This window comes from Sesamum indicum, linkage group LG6 (assembly GCF_026168435.1).
Source record: "Sesamum indicum cultivar Baizhima isolate 11 linkage group LG6, ASM2616843v1, whole genome shotgun sequence".
Taxonomy (NCBI): Eukaryota; Viridiplantae; Streptophyta; class Magnoliopsida; order Lamiales; family Pedaliaceae; genus Sesamum; species Sesamum indicum.
In genome coordinates, this window is record NC_142662.1 from 1,709,433 (window position 1) to 1,726,119 (window position 16,687).

General features: G+C 37.9%; 2 protein-coding genes and 1 pseudogene across 8 annotated transcripts; 1 reads left to right on the forward strand and 2 right to left on the reverse strand.

The window, feature by feature from the left end:
- The first annotated feature begins 127 nt into the window (after nucleotides 1–127).
- LOC105165636 (Galactose oxidase/kelch repeat superfamily protein) lies at nucleotides 128–2,514 on the forward strand. The gene is made up of 2 exons (XM_011084712.3): nucleotides 128–1,420; nucleotides 2,018–2,514. The coding sequence occupies exons 1-2, from the start codon at nucleotides 489–491 to the stop codon at nucleotides 2,307–2,309; spliced, it is 1,224 nt and encodes a 407-aa protein (XP_011083014.1). The 5' UTR covers nucleotides 128–488; the 3' UTR covers nucleotides 2,310–2,514.
- A 4,482-nt stretch (nucleotides 2,515–6,996) lies between these two features.
- LOC105165635 (transcription factor MTB3 pseudogene) lies at nucleotides 6,997–9,638 on the reverse strand (annotated as a pseudogene).
- Nucleotides 9,639–10,573: 935 nt separating this feature from the next.
- LOC105165633 (putative myosin-binding protein 4) lies at nucleotides 10,574–16,011 on the reverse strand. 7 transcript variants are annotated; one of them, XR_002287376.2, is made up of 4 exons: nucleotides 15,736–16,011; nucleotides 13,791–15,138; nucleotides 11,508–13,635; nucleotides 10,574–11,185 (listed from the first exon to the last, which is right to left on the reverse strand). XR_002287376.2 is itself a non-coding variant. In XM_011084710.3 (4 exons), exons 2-3 carry the CDS (start codon nucleotides 15,001–15,003, stop codon nucleotides 11,684–11,686), a joined length of 3,165 nt encoding a protein of 1,054 aa, XP_011083012.1. In that variant the 5' UTR covers nucleotides 15,004–15,138; nucleotides 15,693–16,011; the 3' UTR covers nucleotides 10,574–11,185; nucleotides 11,645–11,683. The 7 variants fall into 7 exon arrangements, 2 of the variants coding, with proteins under 2 accessions (XP_011083012.1, XP_011083011.1); XR_848099.3 differs by having other exon boundaries at nucleotides 15,693–16,011; XR_002287377.2 differs by lacking the exon at nucleotides 15,736–16,011 and adding an exon at nucleotides 15,560–15,696.
- Between the last annotated feature and the right edge of the window lie 676 nt (nucleotides 16,012–16,687).

Genomic DNA, 16,687 nt, shown 5'->3' on the forward strand with positions numbered 1-16,687 from the left:
ATTAATCTTTATATTTATTGTGTTTAGAATTTGATAAAAATAAAACATTATATAATAAATATTTTTAATAATTCTTCATGTATTTTGCAACTTTGACTACCACAATTCACACACTACACTTTCACTGATGGAAAAAAAATAAAAAAGAAAAGAAAAGGAATGGACACGTGTCTCATAACTGTACACTATGCAAACCACAAAAGCGGGGTTTCCTTTTTTTGAGTCAAAATCTTGAATTTTGAGAGATTGAAAGATTATCAATCAAGAAACCGCCATTGAAATTTATTTATCTGCAGCGGAATCACTCTCTGCATGATCTGTTAGAACCTTCCAATTTACACCCTCTGCATCAGCAGGTGTACATATGTGTATAGATTACTGCCTCTGTGTACAGTCGGTGTGAAGATTTGTCGTCAGCTGTGATTTTCTTTTGAAAAGCTTAGTCACAGTGATCCGATTATTTGTTTGTTCGGTTGATTGGTTGAGAAATGGCGCCTCCATCGTCGTTTGAGGATTTTGGAATACAAACCCTAACCCTAACCCTAATCCCAGGCCTCCCGAATGATTTAGGAGCATTGATTCTGGCATTTGTTCCGTACTCTCATCACTCCCGCCTCAAATCCACCTGCAGATCATGGAGACGTTTCTTCTCCTCGAAGGCCCTGATTTCTCTTCGCCAGAATTACGTTGTCGCGCCGCAACTGCTGTGTATTTTCCCCCAAGACCCTTCAATTTCGTCGCCGTATTTGTTTGACCCCAAAAATTTATCGTGGTGCCCCCTTCCACCCATGCCCTGCAACCCCCATGTTTATGGGCTCTCTAATTTTATCTCTGTTTCAGTAGGCCCCCACCTTTATGTTCTTGGTGGGTCCCTGTTCGATACCCGGTCGTTTCCGCTTGATCGCCCCTCTCCCTCTTCCTCTGCATTTCGTTTTGATTTTGCTACTTTCTCTTGGGAATCATTGTCTCCCATGATCACCCCACGTGGCAGTTTTGCATGCGCTGCGGTGCCCGGATGCGGGAAGATTGTGGTGGCAGGTGGCGGGTCCCGGCACACGATGTTTGGTGCCGCGGGAAGTAGGATGAGCTCCGTGGAGATGTATGATATAGTGAAGGATGAGTGGGTGGCGTTGGATGGCTTGCCTAGGTTTCGAGCTGGGTGCGTTGGGTTCTTTCTTGGAAGGGAGTTTTGGGTTATGGGGGGTTATGGGGAGTCGAGGACTGTGTCAGGCGTTTTTCCCGTGGATGAATATTATAGGGATGCAGTGGTGATGGAATTGAAAAATGGGGGCAGATGGAGGGAGCTTGGAGATATGTGGGAGGAAGGGGAGAGGAGGAGGCTGGGGAAAATTGTTGTGGTTGATGATGGCAGCTGGGATAGTCCTGGGATATTCATGCTGGACAGGGGTGAAATATTCAGGTATATTTTCAAGGTCCTTTGCCTGTGATCTCCATGAATTTTGTTTATATGGATTTGAGTTCCTAATCATTGTGGATATTTTTTATGCAATTTTGTTTCCTGGGATGTAATTGTTGAAATAATGAATAGGGTATCAGATTGCTGCTGTTTGGTTTTATTTGAGATCAATGTTGTTGATTGGAGCATGTCTGGTTCTCCAGAAAATTTTTTAATTGACTCATGGGATTAATTTTTTCTCGTATCGGGCAAAGAAATCTACTTTTAACCTCCAAATTCTCTTTAAGGACTCAAAGTCTCAAATTGATTCTGGCTTGTGAAGTGGTGATTATTTCTCCATTCTGTTTGTTACTTGTCAGATTATATGAACTTCGAGATATAGGTCTTTCTATGCGATGCATTCTCATTTACTTAGCAATTGGAGTGGAAAATTCCAGTGCTGTGCTAGATGGCAACTTCTGTTCTTATCTTATTTCTATAGATAGCTGTTGTCTCTGAAGTTTATCTTATTTTCTTGGTCTTCCTTCTTTTCTCTATCTACAACTCTTTTAGTATGCAAGGTATAATGTTTTTCCGTTTTTACCTTTTCCTTTCTTTCAGGTATGATATGACCTCGAATCGTTGGGCAAAGGAGAGTTGTGTGCCAAGAAAGGCCTCTGATGATGCATCAGTTGGGTTTGTTGCTTTAGACGGGGAGCTGCACTTACTCACCCTTCTAAGTGTGAACGACTCAGCAGATGGCCGACGATCACGTCAACATAAGAGGCCAACAACACTGCTGGTACAGATATATCATCCTAGGAAGAGAACATGGAGGTCACTTATTGCAAAGCCACCTTTTCATCAGCCCTTAGATTTCAGAACAGCAGTAATGTGCACCATTCGACTGTAGATCCATATTACTTGATGTATCTACTGCATATCTTTGTATAGTGCCCCTATGATGATATACTATAAATATGATTATGTACAGTTTTACAGGATTGTTGGTTCTTAGAAGAATATTATTCGCGGCAGTGTGTAGTTTGGTGTATAGAAGTAATTGTAAATTGGATAGTTGTGATTTTTATGGATCGGTAGTCATGGTTATTTCCGTAGTTCTGCTTGGAGATTTGCATGTGGGTGTTTGCCAATGCACTTTTGTGCACGACACTTTCAGTTCCCAGAAACAGCTACAACGGGAATTGGACGAAAGAAAACTGGAAAGTCATTTCGTGTGGTACGGGTGGGGGTTGAATTCTTTGGGTGGAGGGCATCATTTTCATGTAGTTGCAACTAATGCTGATGCATGTCGAGCAATGTTTCCTTGACTCTCATCTTTTCATGTCAAAAAATACGGTGCAACGTTGTTTACCAGTTACTCAACTTGGGGGGAAGTTCTGCAAAAGTCGATTATGCACAGTTATCTCGCCTTCCATAGTACTGAATTTTAGCAGGAAAAAATCTTGAAAATTTCTCACGATTATTATAGAGGGTAGCTATGAATTTTGGCAGCACCATTATTCGTTGCTAATTTTAGCAATGAAATATTCTGTTTTTAATGTTATTTTGGAGTTCATAATAACTCAAACTCCGTATGTCTTGTCAAATTTGTTGCGGATCACCAATAGATGTATTCTCCGTTGCTGTTGACATGATTTCTTACCAAAACGAGGGAGAAAGCGAAAGGAAAAACCGAACATCTGAAAGGGCCAAAAAACAGCAAAAATCATATGCCGTAGTGGACAGGTGGGGGTCAGTGCCGCGGAATTGACACCATTTACCATTTCTTAGTTTGAGTTGGTTGTCGCGTAAAGCGTCATTCATTAACCACGATAATTGTGACCGGACTGATATTTAAACCAAGTTTCAAACACGACCATCAAACAAAGTAAACGCATGCCTCATCTGCTGTTCTTGTCGCCATGGAGAGAAACACTTGGATGACAAGTGAATACTAGTCTCCCGTTGTGTAATGCTCAAGAATTCCACGTGTTTGATCCCAAATTCTTACAGATAATGTCCTAGAAGAGATGATTTTTGTTTCATCTTTATCAAGTCTGAATCATCATCTGAAAAAACATATATCTTCATTTTTCTAACGAGACTCGAATCCAAATCTTTAACATTTTGAAGCTTCCGTTGGTTTTGCTATATGCATGAAAACTTAGAATTTGCATTTTGTACCGGGTAAAAAATGTTTTGCATTTTAAATTATGGGATAAATTACAACGATCTTCCCTAAAGTTTGATATAATTATAAATACTCTTTGTTGCTTGAAAAATTATCAATAACCTCTGATTTTATAGGTCGTCTAACAATTAGCCCAATCTATTAGGTTTTTCATTCATTTTTCATTACGAATTGATCAAAATACCCTTGTGGATTAAAATTTATAATTTTATTTATATTATTGACTAAGTGGATAATTTTTTTTATAATTTTTAAAATTTTTCCATCCATCTCGTTCGATTTTTTTATAAGTTTTTAATTTAAAAGAAATAAAAATATATTAGTAAGAGCAAAGTTGGCAATTTCATACCTCCATCCAAGGGTTATATAATTTCATCAAACATCAAGGGGGTATTTGTAATTTTTCAAACAATGAGGGGTTTCATAATTATGCCAAACCTCATAAGATGTCAATATAATTTTCTCTAAATTATTATCATTTTTACATTTTGTCGTGTTATTTTGTTGTTTTTTGTTGTGATTTGCCACACAGGGTAAACGGCATTTTACCTCCGAACTACGACCACCTTCTGGTGAAATTTTTTATCGAAAAGTGATTTAATATGATAAGATACAAAAATTATGTAATTTGTATAAATTACACAAAATACAAAAGTGGTCATAGTTAGAAAGAAAAAACAATTTTTACCTTTTCCTATGTTTACCTAAATATTTCATTATTACACTGTAGTTAAAATTGAAGTATTTCTTCTGTTTAATTGGAATGGCAAAATATATATGGAGATTAAAGAAAACCAAGACTCGTTCAATTTCTGATTTCTTGGTAAACCCGGCCGTCAACAGTCAACATACAGCATACCATTGAATAATGTATGGAAAAATTCAAGTCACACCTTTTCATTGTTCCCATGCAGATGCAAGTAAGTATATATATACACACACACACACACAAACTCATACCTCTCAGCCCACCATTCCATGTTTTGATATCACATAACTATTTCCAACTTATCAATTATTTCATTTATTTGCAGCTTGCTGAATTAAAACAAGATGATCATGAGGTCTCCCACAGTGATTGTTGTAGCTATTGTTATGGGACTAGTTTTTCTCCTGAGCATCAAACCACATGAAGCCACTCGAATTCTTGATGAAGAAGAAGAGCTATGGATGAAGAAGGAGCAAAATCTTTTGCTACCGTCCTTGCAGCGCCGCCCTGTCAGGCCGCCAGCGCCAAATGGCTGCACATGGATCCCTGGAGGAGGTGGAAGGCCTTGTGCCGCCAGCATCAGTGGCCGGAACTTTGCTGGCCGCAAAGTAGCTCCTCCCCCTCCTCCTCCAGCCAGTGATGCATATCCAAAGCAAATGTTTGAGTTTGGAGTCGCCACCGATAGTAAATAAAGCTGATAATGCACAGTTACAGTGACAACCGGAACTTTTACCATGACAAAGAAGAAAATAGGATTTCTAAACTTTTTTTTTGGGTTTCAAGAACAAATCTTTTTGATCTCTTCTTTGATTATTTTTTTCTGTATAGATAATTCTTGGTGTGTTCTATGTAATTTAACAGATGACATACAATAAGGAAAGGCAAGGAAGTGACCTTGTCTTAGTTCTTGAACACACTGTATTAGTTGTTTTGTTACAAAGTTGAATACTTTTTTGCAAGTTTTAACGTTTATGAGCTTCTGACAACAACTAATCCATTACAGCATGGTGAACCAAAAATATTACACTAAATCTTTTGTTTAGATACTTTAAAGACCATCTAATATCATGAGCTGGCGCAGAACAGTCAGCTCATTTTGTAAAATAAGCTCTGTACTAATTATGTTTCTGTTATAATACATTATCTTATTCTTGGTTACACCTGTTGTAATTATTAAGATGGACATTGTACAAGGTACTGTTAGTTCTTGTTCATGTTAGGCAATTGTCTGGTTATAGTTTGTGGGCAATTCGTCATAGTTTTTCGTGTCAGATATCGAAATTGCTAGTGAAATATATAACTACTAGAAAAGTAATTAAATCAGGAAAAAAAAAAAAGAAAAAAATCTTTCATTGTCATGGGGAGAGTGCAAGATATTTGTCATAGTTTCTTACATTAGCACCAATTTCAGGGCTCTCCTAAAAATTTCTACAGTCGGCGCTATGCCGTCATGCATAATTAAATTCCAACAGCAATTTTCCAGTCAAATTCCAACAGCACAAATTGTTAAAGCACATTTTTCCTTTTTGGTTAACAGCAGAGGCTCATGCATTTGACTTACAAGGCCGAAGAACGCATGCTTGAAGGCAACTTGCAGAAGGGAACTTCAGTTTTAACTCTATTTTTGAGTCTTTAAATCCTCATTTCCTTCGGCTCTACCCTATGGAGCTTAAGTTAATTAGAAAATAAGGATTGGAAACAAAAACGAAGTGCCAGCGTCTACGTTGGATCCATGCAATTAAGAACAAGATTTGTGGCTATGAAATCTTTTTTACTATTCCTCTTTGCGACTTTATTCAATTTCTAATTCTTTGACAATCTTCTGGTCAGCATTCAATTTTTGTTCATCAGGTTGAATATATGTAACATTCAACTTGTACTACTTTTTTAATGTTTCATGCACTATAAATAGACATACACAGACCAAGTTTGTGTTCAATCTCAAGATTTTCTATCAGACCTTTTTGTTGCTAGAGAAGATGAGGTCTTTGACAAGTGTTCTTGTAGCTCTAGCAGTAGTAGTTATTCTCCTCACTGTTCAACCGTATGAAGCTACCCGAGTTTTGGGGGGCAACCAAAGAGAGTGGACGAAAGGGGAACGTCTTTTCCTACCATCTCTACAGAACAAGCCGCCTTCGCCAAATGGCTGCACCTATATTCCAGGTGGTGGTGGAAGCCCGTGCATGAGCACGATCGGCCAGAAGAACTTTGCAGGACGTCTTATTGTGGCTCGTTCCCCCCCTCTTCCTGCTGGCGCTTCTCAAGCATATCCAGAGCAAGTAGTTGAATTTGGCCTGGCCATGGGTGGGAGAAAAGAAGGTGGCTTTGTCTTTGGACTTTGACAACATGTTTAACTAGTGATCAATCAATATGAAAATATGATTTATTTGTATCTTTGTTGGTTAGGATTGAATTCAAAACTTTTTCCTGTGCAAATGTTTCCTGTATGCAATTTCTGTAACCAGACTTGTGCAGATGTGAAAGAATAAAACATTCAGGTAAGTGATTGTTGGCTTTGCAGGCCTTGTAAAACAGAAGACGTACTGCTTAGCTTACAGTTCAAATTTGCTCAATTGCTCAAACGTTGCTGTTTATGTTAGTAAGTTGTATACGGTACCCACGACACAGGAAAACAAGCATCTGCATGTCAAAAAGTCCTGGAACACAGCAATGAAGCATAATATCCAACACTCCGTATTCAAAGAATTCCTGAACCAGAAATCTAGTCACTTTGCTGAAAGAAAAGATACAACCAGTTCTTGGTATATGCTCAGCATTGACATCTCTTGCAGTCTTGACTAAGTGGATATGTGTATACAGACATAAATATAGATAAGATTTCCAAAGCCTCCTGCTGCCAAACTTTTCAAGGGAGCACTTGATGCAAAACAGAAGTTAACAAAGAAGAACACGGAAGAGCAAACTTCGACTCATGTTTAGAGGTGTATAGTTAACAAATTATCTATTTTATAGGGGAACTGCATAGAGCTGTTTCCTGCAGGCAGATGAACTATAAAATAGATAATGAGTCACTCTCTTTATACTACACACAAATATATGGGATGAACAAATTACATCTAATACAGGGAAACTTTCCATCTGGGATCATTTCAAGAGAGCAGCAGCTAATTTATCCTTCAAAGGTTCAGCAGCACCACTTTGAGTTTGAATAGAGAATGTATGAACAACTTCACCACTATCAGTTATGGAAATTGTTGACTCTTGTGCCATCACTTGATGCTCTCTGAATGCCTTTATAATTCCAGATACAGGATGAGAATCCAGAGGACAGCTTACTCTTAAAACTGCATCTTCCTGCCTGTCATGGAACTCGATATCTGGGGTAGTACACTGATTTTGGTTCCCATCCTCGGTTTCCAACATCCTTATCTTTGTCTGAAGGTCAGTGATGTAGGCAATTGCATCACCTAATAGAGATGCTTTGTCCATCTTTGAGATATTTGGAACTACGGCTCTCAATGCATAGAACCGCTGATTAAGCTTTTCTCTTCTCTGTCTTTCTGCTTCCACATGATTCAGTGGTTCTTCCCTCCCGTTTGCTGGTTTCCGACCCCTTTTTCTAGGCTTTCGCTCGTCAGAGAGAAGAAAGGCGTCCTCCTTAGCTTGTTCAATGCCTTGCGAGTTTGATCCCCCTGCTGCTGCCTGGTTCCTGTGTGGATAGAGTTTCACTTCACTGTCACTGTTTAGGTGCCTGTTCGATGAATTTCCATAAACTTGAGTATTGCCTGTAGAAGGCAATTCATATGATTCTGCAGAGAAAACAGAATCGTCTTCCACCTTTTGAGAAAAGCTAATACTAATTGGACCTGATCTTGATCCTCCAATGCTGAGTTCTTGCCCAAAAATTTTTGGAACAGCTCTTGCTTTCTTTGAATTCAATTTCACGACAATAGATTTTGCGGATTGGACGGTGCTCCGGTCCTCAGGTATTGACTTTATGGAACCGAACTCCACAATTCCTGACTTTGTTGGAACAAATACCACCGTCTCTAGATGGGCTGACTTTGCTAAATATGATCTCGATTCGTAACATTCTAAACAGCGTTTCATATCAGAAACCCAAATACATCTCCCAGAATTGAATGACTGCGAAGGAATAGAAGGCTTATCAAAAGGGAACACAAAGTACATCGACGTGAGGTAAAACATCTCCAGATCTGAAACTCTATCCAACTTAGAAGCAACATTATCATCTTCTAATCCCCCAAAACAAGCATGAACCTTTTCCAGCACCCGTTTTCTACTGTCTCCTTCCATTGATTTTTCATTCTCAGAACTGTTACCCTCCACTTCCTGCCCTTTCTTTGGTTCTCTACAATGCCCATCACCCCATATCAAGGCGGATTTACCCGATTTAGATTTCGAAACGTGCCAATAAATAGCATACGTCCAATCTGATCTCTCAACAATCTTGCATAGGGCCTGCTGAACTCCAAGATCCCAACCAGATGCAGTAAACTCCGACAACACCTTATTCGAAGCTGACCAAGCAAAATATTCAGCAGCTTCACTGCCTAATACCCTTTCAACCATATCCTTCTCCTCTTCATTCGACCAAAACTTACTTCCCATTTCAAATGACAGAAAACTCAACTCTCAAACGTTGAAGGGGAAAAGCCTCACCAAAAAAAACCCAATCTTAAGAACTAATTCAGAAACCAAACTATAAAACAATAAATAAAAGAGAGATAGAAACGGACCTGTAAATTTCTTTAAACAAGCACTCCCACAATTCTCCAAGAACCTAAAATCTTACACAAACCCCTTCAACTATTAGAATCTTGAACCTACAAATCCTAGGTCAGTGTTCAGAACAACCTTTTAGGGGAAAAGTAATAGGAGAAAAAAGGTCACCCAAAATAAAGACTTCAATTTTGTCAAGAATAAATGTCTGCAAAAAGAATACATGAGAAGCCCACCAAAACCAAGAACTTAGGAAATCTGGGTTTTCACCGAATCAAGATGAACACCTCCCACTGTATTTTCACTCCTCTAAGCAAACACCATAGCCCAACACAAGACATCCAAATACGCTTGAGCTGTTTAACGTTGGCACACAAACGTAGTCGGGATTACTTATAAAAGAAAAAGTCTTTCCCGATGTAAACATACAGAGGCACGACAAAAGATGCAATGCATCCCGATTAAGGAAACAAAAGCATGTTCCTTGAAGAACAGAGTTACAATTGCCTGAAACTAGAGATGGGTTCGTGAATCTGAACTATGTTATGCTGAGCTGAGAAAGACGCTCGTGTTTCATGTGAGGTTGAACTGATTCTGGGATAGGCACAGGGCCGCGTGCTTCTAGGGAGAGTCAGAGACTTTTTAAGTTGACCTTATCTGTTCGTTTTTCAAAATTCAACTAATCCTCGTCCAGGTTCGCTGTCTACTTGAGTTAAAATATGTCTTTTTATTTTTATATTGTGATGAAATATAATTTATTATTAATACTTATAAGGGAATAAATATAATATATATATATATATATGGAGTAAGGTTAGCATTAATATATTTTTTTCTTAGAAGAACAAGATTATTAAATGAAAAAGTTAAATAAGGGGTAAAATTGAAAATTTATGTAATTTGTTTTGATGATGTCAGCATTTTTCTTTCAAACCCTAGCGAAAGAAAGTTGGGTGTAAAAGGTGAATTATCAGAGAGGATGAAAATGTAATTTTAAAACTTTTTTTTAAGGAAAAGTGTAATTTTTTTTTTGAAATGACATTTAAGTATAATTAAATCTAAACATAAATAGATTTTCTCATTTTCAAGTAAATAAAAGTTGAAAACTAAGAAATAAAATTAACAAAAAAACAAACAAACAAGTTTGGTCATTACATATAAGATTGATTATGTCCACACATCTGAATTTTTATGTAATTACAAATTCATATTAAATAAAACATTATAATTATTTATTTGAGATTTGCAAAACATTACTCAATCAGCAAGCGTAAAAGTACCCTTGTGCTTACCAGTTTCTTAATGTAACAGTCTATGTAATCGATTCACTTTAAAAAAAATGTAGATATTTTGCAGTGATGGAGGCTTCTGCTGTCCATATTACATGACCCGAATTTGTCAGTTTGATTCGGTTACCGAATGACTTGCTTGGAGAGTGTCACATCTGAATCCACATTGACAACAAAAGAAATTGGATCTCTAACATTATGCAATGTAGAAAATGTCAGAAAGGTAGAGTTATTGAGATGAAGGAAGGGGAGGACATGAGGAAATCTATATAGCCTGTAGATTTCAACAAGCAAATTTGCATTGTGTAAGAGATCAAAAGATATTGAAACAACTCAATGTAATATGTCCAGGATTGTAGAAGGCAGGAAGGCCTTGCTAGAGCTAACATGGATAGTAAAAGGCAGGAGGGCCTTGCTAGAGCTAACCTGAGGGCACACAGACATATACACAAGTTACATGGCCTCCTACTATGAGCTAGTTTGAAGAATAAAATCAACCTGTAACTCTACAGTTAAAACTAATTTTCAAAGGTTACAAAACCGAATCTATGGTCATCTACCACTGAAAAGAACAAAACCCGATTGGAAAATGGAAACTGAAAATAGGAACACTTAGTTTATTCAGTATGTTCCTACCCTCAAGCACACTTTGCTCGTCTGGGAAGAAAACCGTAAGTGGAGCTTCTATGAGAAATTTACTTGCAATTACTTTCATTTCTGTGCAGGCACTTGAGATACATCTTCATGATTGCATTCTTTCCCCCCACCCCCCCCCAACTTAGTTACTGATGTAGATGTCTCTCTCTGTGTGTGCTTCTCCACTATAGAGCTCCACTTCCACCAATGATGCAGATATGTTACTTAGGTTTCTATCGTCAACTGCACTACAGCCCCTGAGAACAAGAAGTAGAACTACTCATTAGTTTATACATGCTTTATCTGCACAAAGTAACTTATAGGTGTTGTGTTTTTAACATGTAGTATGGACAGCAGAAGCCTCCATCACTAAAAATCCTATCCACATTTCCTTTTCTGTTTCAAGCGAATCGGTTACATAAATTATTACAACAAGAAACAAGTAAGAAATCAATAATCAAACTTGAACTACCAACAATCTACAACCAACTACTCAACTACCATTACGATATCCATACATAGATGAGACTCGGATCCAAGACCTCTTAGACGTAGACTCTTGATGGACCTTAATCTTACCTCATTGGCAATGCTTTGAGGTGACTTTGAGAAGTAGATATCTTATCAAACCAATACCATTTTCATCCAGAAACGATATATCTGATACTGTGGGAATTCTGCATAGAAGAAACAAAATCATGGGAACAAATGCTTACGTTGCAATTGAATGATAAGCAACATCACAGGATGGATAGTCATCTCTCTCTGAATTCTATCTTCCGCAACTCTTGTAGTTGATGAGCTATGTCCTGAATTAATTGCATTCCATCTTTTCCATTCCGGAGCAAGTTAGAAGCATGCTTGAGGAACTCTTGGTCAGTCTCAAGTGCTTCCAACCTGTCATGAAGTACTGCAATTTCCTTCTCAAAAGCAGCTGAGTTTATATGACCTCGTTTTTCTGATAAGTTGGCAGTCTTCTCATAATGACCATTATTTTCCTTGTCATGAGAAGAAGTACCATTTGGTGTAGTGTCTTGAGCAGTTTTTCCATCTGATGCAGCACTATTGTTTTGCACAAACAGAGCATTTTCTTCAAGCTCAACATTTAACACTTTCCCTGAGTTGGGAGGTAACTCTTCGAGATTTCCAGCTTCAGCTTTTATCTTGTCAGAATTTAGGCCATTTGGCAGGTCTTCTGAATTCCCACTACAATAAGCTTGATGGAGATTTTTCTCCAACTGATTCAAACATTTTGAGATGTAGAGTTTTTCATCCTCAAAGTTTGGTAATAAACTACTCATGGGACTAGATTTACCATTGGCTATTGAAACTTTAGCAGATTTTGAACCACTAGAAGTAGCATGACTGTTTTGAGAATGGGCCGTAACATGATTCTCCAAAAATGGGGTTCTTGTCTGTATATCCTCTATCCCTGATTCATCACTAATGTTATATCTGTAGAATTCTAACTCGATTTCCAAGTCTTGTAGTTCCTTCTCCCTTTCAGCAAGGAGATCATTAGCTCTTTCGAGTGCCTCCATATCATACTCTGCTTGTTCATCCATCATTCGTAAGTATTGCAGGGCCTCCATATGAAGTGCTGCCTTCTCCTCCTGCAATCTTGTAATCATGGCCATTGCCTCATTTGCTGCAATAGCAGCAGCATTTCTTTCTTCCTCCAATTCCTTATATAAAGATTTCAGGCAGTTTCGGTAATGTTCGACCTGTCTTCTTAGTCGATCAACAATACTTTCACCTTCAGTATCACTGACACTGATTCCATCCAAAGATTCATAGCTTGAGTCATTTCTTTTAAGTGACGCTGAAAATGGAAGTGCCTGAGAACTCGTTTCTTCGTCTTTGGTAGATTCATTTTGTTCATCATGAGGCTTGGAACTGGTCTGTTTTGGCAATAAGCCCAACTCAGACATAGAAATTAGCGACATAGACTTCATATCTTCTTCAGTTCTTGTAGTATAAGAGGTGTTAATTGGCTCAACTTTGCGCTCACCTGATAATTGCATGATTTCAGTATTCTGGCTCAATGAATCAGTTTGATTCTTACTATTTGACTCCGATAAACAAGTATCATCTGAAGTAGTTCCTGCAGCAGCTTCTATATGGATGGCTTCAGAATTATGTACTTCTTCAGTTCTAGCAGTATCGGAGACATTATTTGGCTGAACTTCATGCTCTCCTGATGGTTGCATGATTTCAGTACTCTGCCTCAATGGATCAGTTAGATTCTTACTGTAAGACTCTGATAAACAATTATCATCTGAAGTAGTTCCTGCAGCAGCTTCTATATGGATGGCTGCAGATTTATGTACATCTTCAGCTCTAGCAGTGCCAGAGGCATTAATTGGCTCAACTTCATGCACTCCTGATAGTTGCATGATTTCATTACTTTGGCCCAATGGATCATTTAGATCCTTACTATTCAACTTTGATAAACGAGTATCATCTGAAGTAGTTCCAGGAGCAGCTTCTATATGGACAGCTCCAGGTTTATGTACTTCTTCAACTGGCTCAACTTCATGCTCACCTGATAATTGCATGGTTTCAGCGTTCTGATTCAGTGCATCAGGTAGACCCTCACTCTTTGACTCTGATAAACAAGAATCATCTGAAGTAGTTCCTGCAGCAGCTTCTGTATGGATGGTTGCAGATCTGTGTACTCCTTCATAGGGTTCCCCAATATTTGTTGCTGCAAATACATCTCACAAGTTAGAGCAACCCAGTACTTGACAGAATGATGCTATAATCACATCCGAGCATGATTTTGTGCAAAGACAGATGATATACATGCTTACGAACACACCCATGTATAGGGGAGAGGTGGGAGCAGGAATGGGAGCTTACTGTTCTTTGCAATTGTCGCAGTGTTGGATGAAGAAGGAACTGTGTGTACAGAAAGGTCAGGTAGTGCAGAGAGGGCTGAACTGCTAGGGAGAGAAAAGTTGGAAGTCTCTGCTGATGCACCCAATGATACAACATCAGTTCGCTTTGGAATATCATCTAATGGAATTAGCTTTGTGATCAAATGAGGAGTTGGCTTATGATGAGATACTTCCCAACTAAGCTCTCTCAGACCACGATCTATCAAGGCATCTGACAATGAAAATTTGACATTATTGTGCTCATTTAAATCAAGCAGATCAGGTTGATCTTTCATTTCAGAACTTCGATGTGTCTGCTTCTCTGAAGCCTCATTGTTCTCTGGTGTTTCTGTGAGGTCTCTTATGCCAAATCCAACATCGTATGCATGTTTGCTATAATTAGTACTACTACAACTCATACTTCCATCATCATCATCATCCTCTGATAATGGTACCTCTGACTCAGAATCGGATGATATTTTGAGCTTGGCATATCCTGCATTGGACAATGTGCCAACACCATTTCTCCCAGTTGACCGTTGTGTCGTTGGACCTACACATTTATCTCTCAGCCTCTTCATGGTATCGCGTCGACTGAGACGACTGCGGACAGGCGCACGAGGCAGAGGAGGCTTGAGATTGGCCTTAGAAGCCCCTAAAACAACTTGGTGAAGCTCGAGCAATCTTTCAGCACTAGATTTAGCTTTCCATGCCTTGTTGCAGCACGAACAGGTCTTACACCCTGAGGAACCAAGATGAATATGCTTATTCAGCAGCAAGTTCTGGAGAACAGATCGCTCAACGTTCACCCATAACTTACCAACCTGCAACTTACACGACTCAGAATCATTCTGCATTGCAATTGGCATAAGGCATTCTTCACACATCCCATGAACATCAGCAAGTTTTTGATGGACAGTACAAGACACCAAAGACGAGATCTCATCTTTATGGTTACTGCATATTAGACTCCAATAACATCCTGGTTTCCGTTCCCCAAAAACATGATCAAGCCTTGAGCATAAAGGACAAGGTGTTTGCAGTTCACAATAGTGAGCAAATCTCGTGAGCAAATATGAGAAAACCGCATCGACAAAGAGCAGAAACATTAAGAGCCATTCACAGGCAGCGGCCGACAAGACAGTCATAAACCCACGGTGTTTCCTCTTCCGTGCACACGCAATCTCAGCAGCCATGACAACAATGTATCTCCAGGAATCACCTGAAATCTTCAGACACTCAAATCCTACATTACTTCTCACTCTTCAATTAACTTATCAAGTCAAAAATCCTTCTCCCGGGGAAATCAACAGAGGCTTCACTCACTCCAACTGTAGCATAAACAACAACAAAAACAATCAACAAAACCAACCAAAGCATAACACTGGGACAAACATCAGTACTAAGAGAAGTCGAAACATGAAATTAGGTTAACAAATCAAGAATCAAGTCGACATATACCAAAAAAAAAACATTTCAGAAGCCGGCATTCACCACTACACACAAACCAATTCACATCGCAAAACATACAAAATTCCAACTAATGGAGAAAAGAAACCTAAATTTCATCATGTCGACATAAACCAAAAATCCGTGCTAGCAACCCATCAATTACCACCAGTAACAATCACCGAAAAATGCACATTGATTAAAATGACTGCACGCACAAAACAAAAGCATTCGGAAACTGCGATTACTCGATTGCCCATATCATTAACACAAAAGAGAATTGGAAAACACACACACACACACATCAGTGTTCTTCCAATGCAACAAGATGAGAAGAAGCGGCGAAGGAGACGAAACGGATGATGATTACAAATCATGATGATCATGAATTAATGAGGAAAATTATTTACAATCCGCGTCCCAGAAAACGACAGACCGTTGTTACCAACTGAATTTCAGATTCACAGGCTGTGTCCGACCTTGAAAAACAACAAGAATTCATCCTCAATTCCAATTCATTCTCATCATTTTCAAATAATTCTTCAGCTGGATTTTATCTTTTTTTTATATATTTGTGTGTGGGTGGGGGAATTGTTTTAGTGCAGAATCAAGAAATACTTCAAACAATCACTAATTTTAATATTTAAATCTTATTTTTATATGTAAACAATTTTACTTAAATTAGTGGGATTTTGAAATTAATATGGTAGTCTCTATTCTATAAAGATGAAGAGATTTTAGGTGGGTTATTAAATTTTTTCATCTCTCATCATCGGTATACAGTTCATCAATTTTAGTTAGATTCTATTCCCATAAGAACAAAATATTAATAATCTGATGAAAATGGTATGTTCCTCCACGCAATTGCCAATAATACATAGTCTGCACGTGGACGCACGTCTATTTATGATTTGTGAACACCCATCAGCTCATGATTATGTTTTTTTCCCCCATTAAAAAAGAATAAAAAACTTCACCAAATATTATCATTTGTTAATATTATTTATAGAGCGAAGAATCATATGATTGTTACATATTTGAATTTTTTAAAATTAGATATATGTGCCATTTATTTTTTATTTTTAATAAATATAAATTTCATTAAGTAAAAAAGTATAATCGTACAATACAATAATGTTCAATCGAATCTAAGACTGATCCGCTTTGCAAAATCCCGCCCCGCCCCTTTAGCAATTATTTTTATATAATTTTGCTTTGCGTCTTTATAAAATATGAATGAGCATTATTGTTAATGATACAAATCCATCCTTTTAATATAATTTATAAAGTATTGTTAATCCATAAAAGACTATGACTTTTCAAATCCATCCTTTTAATATAATTTTTTTTAATGTACAATGAATTATATAATATAAACAATACATTCATTTAATTTTTTTAATTTCTTGATAGGTAATTCAATTTAAATTA